The sequence below is a fragment of the Loxodonta africana genome, chromosome 15 (assembly GCF_030014295.1).
Source record: "Loxodonta africana isolate mLoxAfr1 chromosome 15, mLoxAfr1.hap2, whole genome shotgun sequence".
NCBI classification, from domain to species: domain Eukaryota; kingdom Metazoa; phylum Chordata; class Mammalia; order Proboscidea; family Elephantidae; genus Loxodonta; species Loxodonta africana.
The window spans coordinates 5,537,749-5,547,363 of record NC_087356.1 but is presented as its reverse complement, the minus strand read 5'-3'; the positions used below and the strand labels follow the sequence as shown (position 1 = coordinate 5,547,363).

Sequence of the window (9,615 nt, the reverse complement as noted above, 5' to 3'; positions counted from 1 at the left end):
AGAACCATTTGGCTACAGAGGCTATAACATCAATGGGTTTCCTCGGCTTCATCATGAGCCCATTACATACTCACCGCTGGTATAGATGTAGACAGCTGAGCTGACTTTCCATCAGCCACAAGAATTATTTCCATCCTGCCAGGTATAAAAGTATTTAGCTGGTTAGCCACTCTTCACAGCGGTAATATTCCATAATCACCAGCCATACCAGGAGCATTAGGGTTTATTTTCCTACTTCAAGTAGGAGGCTTAACAGGTATCGTACCTACCAATTCTTCACTAGACATTGTTCTACACGATACTCACGGTTGTACCACATTTCCACTGTGTGTTATCTATAGGTGCAGTCTTCCCTATCAGGGGAAAGTTTGTTCACTGATTCCTCCTATTTTCAGGATACACATTCAATGCTACATGAGCTAAAATTTCGTTTTACAATCATATCTGTTGGGGTTAACCTAACATTTTCCCTCAGCATTTTCTTGGTGTATCAGACATGCCACTGCCACGCCGATATCCTGATTACCAAGATGCTTACACGACATGAAATACTGTTTTCTCTGTAGGGTCATTCATTTCTCTCACAGCGGTGATCCTTAATAATTTTCGTAATCTGGGAAGCATTCTCCTCCAAATGGGAGGTGTCAACAGTTGAACTTACAACAGCTAACGCTGAATGACTCAACGGCTGCCCACCGCCCTATCACACATCTGAAGAGCCAGCGTATGTCAGAATCTAATATAAGGAATGAATCGAACCTGACAATTGGCTTCAAGCCAACCTCATAACCTTTATGACTTTCTCAATAAGCGAGGTGTTAGTAAAATAATCACCTAACTTTGTCCAAGTTAACTTATAGGTTGAAACCCTTTAAACCTCTATGTCATACCCATGTCAACTAGGATTTCAAGATGCTACATCGCCCACTACGGAAGAACTTCTTCACTTCCAAGACCACACCCTAGTAAGAGTTTTCCTTATTAATATTTAATCGTATATATTATTTCACTAATGCTCACCACTAAGCTATATCATACTAGCATGAAAGATGCTCAAAAAGTAGAAACAATTCCAACAATCCTTCCAGCTCTATCCTTGTCTTAATTGCTCTGCCTTCCTTACATATTCTTTACATGACTGACGAATAACCCACTAAAAAAAAACCCCAAACCCAGGGCTGTCCAGTTGATTCCGACTCATAGCGACCCTACAGGACAGAGCAGAACTGCCCCATAGAGTTTCCAAGGAGCACCTGGCAGATTCGAACTGCCGACCCTTTGGTTAGCAGCTGTAGCACTTAACCACTACCCCACCAAGGTTTCCGGAAGAACCCACTATTAACACTAAAAACCACAGGTCATCAATGATATTGAAGCTACAAATATACTGACAATGAAGGCTTAAATTTCGATTCCTACATGATTCCTACTGAGGACTGTAATCCCGGAGAGCCACGACGGCTAGAAGTCGGTAACCGAGTCGGCTTGCCAATGGAAATACCTATTCGAATTCTAATTTCATCAGATGTTCTACACTCAGGAGCAGTCCCATCGTTGGGATTAAAAACCGATGGAATTCCAGGACGGCTATCATTAACACGACCAGGCCTATTTTAAGGCGGTGCCCCGCAATTTGCGGATCCAATCTCAGCTTCGCGCCCCTCGTATTAGAATCCGTCCCACTTAAATATTTCGAGGATTGATCACCATCTTCACAATACGTCACTGAGAAGCTGTATTTGCGTTAACTTTTCAAGTCAAAGGCTGGGAGCCCTCCCTCCCCTCAATGAATGCCACAACTAGACACAGCGCCATGACTCATCACAATTATTTCCATAATTACCATCCTATTTATCGAGCTACAAATTAAAGTTTCTAAAATTGCTTATCCACTGAACCCATCACCAAAAACATTTAACTATACACTCAGCCCCTGGAAACACAAAATGAACGAAACTCTACTTGCCTCTTCCGGTACTCCCACATTAATAGGTTAATAAGCAGACCGGTCCTAGAATTCCCCTAACAGAAAATTGATGGAAGCTCCGTTCAGAGCCTACCCCCGGCTTCCCAGTCATTTAGGGCAAGTTCCTACATCAAAGCTAGGGATACCTGACAGGCTTGCGAACTTTTCCTGGGTTCTCTTTTAACCAGAGCCACAAGCTGTTCAACTGTGCAAAGGTCATTACGAGTCGGAACCGACTAAAAGGCAGCTGGTAATCACAATAGCCTACACGCTGCCTCGGTGGCAGGCAGCTGCCGCGACTTGGGCAAGGTGGGCGCCCGACCACCGCGCACACCTGTTCCCCGCGCAGCCCGGCCTGCGCCCTCGGCGGCAGAAGCGCGGAGAGAAAGGCGCGTCCAAGCGAGCGCGCGCCTACGCACCAGGCGGCCCGGGACCAGCAGGGCGAGGGTCTCGGGGACACGCCGACGGGGGGAGGGGTCGGCACGTCCAGAAAACCGCCTGTAGATACAGAAGCAAGCGAAACGGGGGGAGGTGCACGCGGGCAGGTCTCGGGCTAGCCCCGGGAGAACGCGGTGGTGCCAAGCGCCGACGGCGCCTGGTGGTCCTGACCCCACCTCCGGCTCGGGGGGAGCTGCGCCCCGCGGGGGAGGGTCCCTCCGCCCACGCCTTGGCCCGCCCCCAGCCGCGGCCTTGAAAGTCCTCGCGCGTCGGTGCCAAACGCGCTGCGGCTCGTGGCGAGGCAGCTTGTCGCTCCTCCGCTGCCTGGCTCTGGGACCCTCTCTCCGCTGCTTTCCTCCGAGGCGACATCACCGCAAGCTCGCGACCATGAGCACCGCGCCCAGCGGAGCCGGCTCGGACTCCCCGCCGCATCAGTGCCTCGGCTGCGACTACGGGGACTCGATCCCCGTGCGGATAGAGAAAGGCGACGAGGCGTTCCGTAGGGGCGAGTACAGCTTGGCCGCCGAGATCTTCTGCATGCTGCTGCCCCGGGTGGACCGGCCCGACCGCGGCCTCTGCCTGCGGCTGGGGAACTCGCTGGCCCGCGGGGGCCGCGTCCACCAGGCCATGGGCCCTTTCCGCGCGGCGGCGCTGTTCGAGCCCTTGCAGCCCCACGAGCTGGGCCACCTGGCCACTGGCCTGGCGCGCTTCGTCCGCGAGCGCGAGTGGGTGCTGCGGCCTCTGCAGCCGGACGCCGACGCCGTGGAGCTGCGCTGGGGGCGGCCGCCCTCCCCACCCCCGGCCGCGGCGGCCCCCACGCCCGCCACGCTCCGCGCCCTGCTCCGGTGCCCGCGCTGCCCGCGGCTGCTCTACGAGCCGGTGACCCTGCTGTGCGGGCGCACGGTGTGTAAGTCCTGCGTGGAGCCGGGCGCGGTGCAGCCGTCGCGGGAGCCGCAGGTCAACGCGGTGCTCAGCAACCTGCTGGAGAAGTGCTTCCCGACCGAGATCGTCGCGCGCAGGCTGGACAGCCAGGCGCGGGATTTGCAGCGCCAGCAGCAAACCGAGGCAGCGCTGCTCACGTGCCAGCAGGCCCTGGACCTGGGTAAGTGCCGCCTTGGCACCTGGGCCCCCTGCGCGCCTAGCTGTTGAGCGAGCGTCAGAGTTGGGAGGTGCCTGGGTGACCAAGGGTTTTTTACGAAAAGCTTTGTTTCGGGTACAGAAGGAAATTCGGTAACAGACACACCTTGTAGCCAAGGTGGGGGAGGCCGGTGCGCCCCACTGATTGTGTCTTTCAGGAACTAGGAAAGTATTCCGCAGCGTTGCCTTGCCGCGCTTCGCGGTCTTGTATGACCAAGATGTCTTTTAAATTTGTTTTAGCTGTTTGGGATCTGAGAGGGTGCTAGGGGGTTTTGTGAGTCCTGCAGGAACACGCGGATAGCTAACCAGCACCGAGACGCAGAATGGAGTGTGTGCCTTGTGGGTGATAGGGGCAGGATTGGTTTTGGGGTTTCAGCTAGTGTAAGGAATTCCTCCACTCTGCGGGGCTTTAGAGCATTTGATAGTACTATATGTTCTTGTCTCAAACGGCATGAAAATTTTTGTTATGGCGTAGTTTATTATGCTAACTAGTGTGTATGGCTTATTTTATTTGGTCATAGGCTTAAATAAAAATAGCAGCGTCACCCTTCCCCGCCCCCAACCACCACTTGTTAAGACTTAATTGAAAGGACTCCAGATGCTGTCCAGTCTACTCTACTCCAGGCGGTCCCAGGGTGGGGCAAACAGCAGCTATCCAAAAATGTTGGAACTTGGAGTTTACCTAGAGGCACCTGGGAGGAAAGGCCTGGCAATCTACCTTGCAATAAATCAGCCCTTGAAAACCAAACGAGGTCGCCCTAAGTCAGGGTCGACTCATTGGTGTTAAAAAAAAAAAAAAGAAAACCCGTTGGTGGTAGAGTCAATTTGGATTTAGCGATTTTACGGACAGAGAAGAACTGCCACGTAGAGTTTCCAAGGAGCGGCTGGTGGATTCGAACGCGACATTTTGGTTATCAGCACTAGTTTTTAACCATTGTTCTACCAGGGCTGCAGTTGGTTTTAGTTTAAAATAAGAGCAAACGTCTGTAACTTGGGTATAATCTTTTGGCAATTGTTTTAGGTGGAATAAAACAGGCAGTCATGAAAGGGTTATTAACCATCCCATAATAGTTGTTTTTCAGAGAAGTGTACCCTTGCTACATTTTTGTTACAGCGTTTGCAGCACTTCACCGTGATTGGCTGAGTCCCCAGGTTTCTTCTCCTGGCAGGAGGCCCGGCACTGACTCGAATCTACCTGCTATGTGACCCTCCTGGGGTGGCAGTAGTCGGCGGTTGCCTTTTTTTTTTTGATTAGCCTTGTGCGCAGCGTTTAAAACTGTGAGCAAAAACTCATTCACAAAAGATAACGTGGGCTGCCCACGCATTGCAAGAGGAAAGATTTCTTCTCACTGTTCATGCGTATGTATGTCACTCCCAACAAAAGGAGCAAATACGCCCTGGTTAAGGGAGCTGGCTGCTTTAGGTCAGAGACCCTGCCAGCGTCCCGGTTTGCAAGCCGTGAATAAACCTGTCTGTTCCAGCCCTGCGTCTGGCTGACTTCAATTCATAGCCTCCTGGAGAAGAGTCTCTTGAGGGTTTCAGAGAGGAGGGGGTATGTGTGTGGAGGGTGGTTTATTTTCTGAATTCACTGGTTTTGTAGTAGTGCGTATATGATTTCATGGAGTTGCCGAGAGGTGACTGGGTGGTAACTGGCTATATATGATTTAGAAGTCTGTAAGTGCAGTGGGTAAACGTGCTCACAGTTAACCAAAGTTTGGTGGTTTGAGTCCTCATAAACTCTAGGAAGAAAGGCCTGGTGACCTACTTCCCAGAGACCAGACATTGAAGACTGAAGCGCAGTTCTGCTAGGACGTGCGTGAGTCAGAGTCCACTACGCAGCAACTTTTTTTTTTCTTTTAATATGTCTGTAAACCAAAAACCACACTTGGTGCTGTGGAGTTGATTTTGCCCCCTGGCAGCCCCACGTGTTACAGAGCAGAACTCCTCCATGGGTTTTTTCCTCTTGATTTCTTCCATGGCGCTGCTAGGTGGGTTCAAACCACCAGCTTTTAGGACTCACCGGGTGCACCCAGAGACGCTTCTCTGTGTATATCCCTTGTCTGCTGCGTTGCCCACTCTGAGTGAGTTCTGTTACTCAGCATTTCCCGTGTGCTGTTAGTACGCATCTTATCCTACACTTAGATTTGAGGTCCTCTGTGTGTGAAGGCACACGTGCTACTTCAAAGTGATTCAAGTTCAGTTTTGTTTTATATCAAAATAAATTGTGGTTCAGTACTAAAGTGGTAAATCAGCTGTATCTTAAGTTGGGGAATTCTCTGATGGAATAATTAAATTGCTTACTGTAACAGTATGTACAATTTTTACAAGCAAAAAATCCATACTCAAAAACAGGCTTGTGCTTTTGAGTTTCCCACTATTTCATTTATATGTAGTGTAGAGGAGCGCTGTCCAATATAAAGTCATGTCCAACAGGCAAATCTGTAACTTTAAGTTTTCTTGTAGTCACATTGAAAAAGGTGAAAAGAAGCAGGTTGAATTGATTTAAAAAATATATTTTAATCAGCAAAATTCAAAACAAAATTAGAACGTGGATCCAGGAGTGAGAAGACATGGATCAAAGCCTTTACTGCCTGGCTTGTTACGAACATAGGATGTCAATGGAAGTTTTATAAGCTTTCTAGGATTTGTTAGTGACTGCGGTGAAATTTAGTCTGTTCAAACTGACACAGCAAGTTAGGGTTTCCTGTAATTTTGGGGTTCGCTTTCTGCAGGGTCTCCTCTCTGGAAGTCTACAGATCTGAACTGTTAGTAGCCTCAAACTTTTGTCTCCTGTACCTTTTTCTGTGGTCTCTGTTTTCCTCGTACTGTGAGTTGGAGAATGGCCTTAGGGAAAAGCTGCAGGAACATGGAGCTAAGCTGCTCAGGTACTGCCTGCAGTAGTTGTCCTTTCATGCCTTTAAACTATTCTTTTGTATTTTTTTTTCCTGTATTTATGGTTTTCAGTGGGAAATTAGTTTTGCTTCCAGAAACTGGGAACCAGATGTGAGATCTTTTTCCCACCCAAATTTTGCAGCAGGTGTATTTTCCAAAGAGCCCTGGTGGTGTGGTTAGGAGCTCAGCTGCTAACCAAAAGGTTGGCAGTTCGAATCCACCAGGTGCTCCTTGGAAACCCTATGGGACAGTTCTGCTCTGTCCTATAGGGTTGCTCTGAGTGGCAGTTGACTCCAGGCAGCGAGTTAGGGTTGTTTTGTATCTTCCAGGCTTTTAACTACAATTCGAACAGCATCGTATTCCAAAAATACATTTAACTGCAATTGAGTAGGTGCCATCTAACTCTCAATTGAAGATTATTAATCTGCGGTAGGATGGTATACTAAATCGGGAGATAGAATAATCCAGGGAAATTCTACAAATGGCCTCCTAGGGATAAATAATGTTTAACTAAAAATCATACTTGTAGGTTAACATTAGTATCTTACAGTACCTATGTTTTTTTCAGTGATGGAATATGTAAAATCCAATCGATGAACATTTGTAATTGATTTTGACGATAGTAAACACTAATTTTGGACTCTGAGAAAAATGCTATTCTTCCAAAAAGAACTTCATTCTTAGTAGATCTGGGTTACAAAAAATACCAAAAAAAAAAAAAAAAAAAATCGTGGCAATTACTATACCTTAAATTTTTTAAATAAAATTCTTGTAAAACCTTTTGTTTTAAAAAACTTACCATCCGGTCCTTTATGGAAAAAGTTTGCTGAGTCTTAGTGTAGCGAATGATGACTTTTGGAAAATTCTACTTCAGTCCTCATTCTCGCTGCTCTTTTCGCCTTCCCCCTTGTCCCTGTCCTGTCTTCTATTTCAGGTGTTTGCGGTAGGACACTTAAAAGTACTGCCTGCTCACCAGGTTTTTACATAACATTCTTCTGCGTGTGTTCTTTTCTGCACACATGCTAAGTCCCTACGTCAAGGAAGAGCAGAAGTACTAGCATTTGGAGAAGTTGAAGTTGTTAGTTCGAGAAAGAGTCAAAGAATTTGATAAAAGAAAATGTTGACTAGGTACAGAGATGAGACTCCGGCTTGGCTGCTCACAGTATTTGTTGATGAACTAAATTGCATGGTTGTAGCCCCCTTACAGAGCTCTGAAGCCCGTATGGCTAGAGAGAGCCAGGTCCTGCCGCAGTGGTGCCACATTGATGTGCTCCAGCTTTGTCACTTCTCCACGGTGCCCTGCCAAGTCACCACTTCATATATTATAAATCATTTCCTAAAGTCATTCTTGGCTTTTACAGAGCTGGTGTTCTGTTGGTGGGAACACCTGCGTATTTCTCAGGTGTTCCTCTGTTGGGGAAGCTAGGGAAAAAGAAGGTTCTTTTTTCTGCTTTCATCAGAGAACAGGCTGTAGGTACAATTGTGGGGGTAAATCAGCATCCAGAGTTGTGTTAAAAAACATTTTTTAGTTTCTCGAGTGTGAATTTTCCTTTGTACTTCAAAAAATGTTACTTTAGGTTTTTTTTTTTTCTTTCCTAAATACCTAATAATGATGGTGCTGTCGATTTGATTCTGGCCTATGGTGACACCATGTGACAGAGTAGAATGGCCCCATAGGGTCTTCCAGGCTATAAGCTTCATGGGAGCAGATCACGAGGTCTTGCCTCCTGCAGAGCCGGTGGGTGGGCTTTGCCGACCATCTGGTTAGCAGCCAAGTGCTTAACTGTTGTGGCACCAGCGTTCCTTCAGTACCTGAAGCATTGGGGAGTCGGGGGGGGGCGGGGCACAGACAGTTCGGTATTCGACTACCAAACAAAGACTTGGTGATTTGAATCCACCTAGACACTCCTTGGAAGAAAGGCTTAGCAATCTACTTTTGAAAGATCACCTCCAAAAAACCAAATTCTCTGCCATCAAGTTGATCCTGACTCCTAGTGACCCTATCAGGCACAGTAGGACTGCCCCATAGAGTTTCCAAGGAGCACCTGGTGGATTCAAACCACCAACCTTTTGGTTAGCAGCCATAGCTCATAACTATTGTACCACCAGGGTTTCCCTGAAAGATCCCAGCTATTGAGAACCCTATGGGGCACTGGTCTACTCTGACACCAGGAAACCTGCCTTTGAACTAGTTCAGTTCTGGCTAGTGAAGCAAACCAGAACAGACTTGAATTTTTTGGTGATCAGGAGCCATAACTGCAACGGGAAAGATTATAGGTCAAATCCCTGGAATGGGGGACTCAGAAGAGGCGTAGTGAGCCGTTCCGGGAGACTGAAGCGTGGGATTGGATTAACACCAAGACTGAGGATGGTGACACATTCAGAGAGCTGCGGTCAGCTACCACGTTTGAGTGGGGCAGCGCTGTTTCCAACTCTGCTCAGTGTGCGATGGGCAAGAGTTTTGGTTGCTATGTGATGCATAAGGTGCCTTCTTTTTTAAGAGGGAGATTTAAGTTTTTAGCAGGGCCTCTTCCCATAATTTTTTCTGTTCCAGTTTGCCCAAATCTTAAAAACTCCGATCTATTCCAGTGTTGTTTTCTCAGCCATGATTGATCCCAGAAAGAATGGGTTCCAAGCCCTGTTTGAAACATGAGGAGTGGCCATGAATCGGAATCAACAGCCACTGGTTTTTGGTTTTTTTTTTTTAGTAGTAGTGAGATGATTTAGCATTTGCTCAGGTAAGTACTGGAGATTAAGTTGTAGCTGGGGTGGATGCAGGAATACTCAGTGGCAGTCTGGTTTTCTTGGTGCTATTTTCCTGAGGGAAGTTCTGTAAGATGTACTTAAACTACCAGACTCTAAATATGATTGGAAAGAGGAATTAGTATTTTCTAGTTTAGTATTTCTAATTTTAATTAACTTGAGAATTCGTTTTTAAATGTTTTTTTATTTGCGTTCCTCTTGTCTTTCAGTTCCTGATGACAATTCTGTCTTGCTGTTGCGAGCAGAGATCTATTTAGCCCTGGAGAACTTTGAGCAGGCTTTACAAGACACCAGTGAAGTTTCTCAGAATGAACCATTCTGGATTGAGGTATTTGTTGACTTCGGGGATAATAAACGGAAGTCTATGGGATTTGATAAAGAGTAGCCCTTTTTAGAATAAAGTGTGATTAGGTACCTAC

At 47.3% G+C, this 9,615-nt stretch overlaps 1 protein-coding gene and 1 pseudogene across 1 annotated transcript in view; both read left to right on the top strand.

Annotated features, from left to right (window-relative positions):
• The first annotated feature begins 710 nt into the window (after positions 1-710).
• On the top strand, positions 711-1,969 carry LOC135227764 (cytochrome c oxidase subunit 2-like; annotated as a pseudogene).
• An 822-nt stretch (positions 1,970-2,791) lies between these two features.
• The window catches only part of LONRF2 (LON peptidase N-terminal domain and ring finger 2), a 46,419-nt gene continuing 39,595 nt past the window's right edge, over positions 2,792-9,615 (top strand). Inside the window, exons 1-2 of the mRNA XM_064269064.1 lie at positions 2,792-3,506; positions 9,406-9,524. Coding sequence (XP_064125134.1) covers positions 2,792-3,506; positions 9,406-9,524 — 834 coding nt within the window. The remainder of the gene's footprint in view (positions 3,507-9,405; positions 9,525-9,615) is intronic.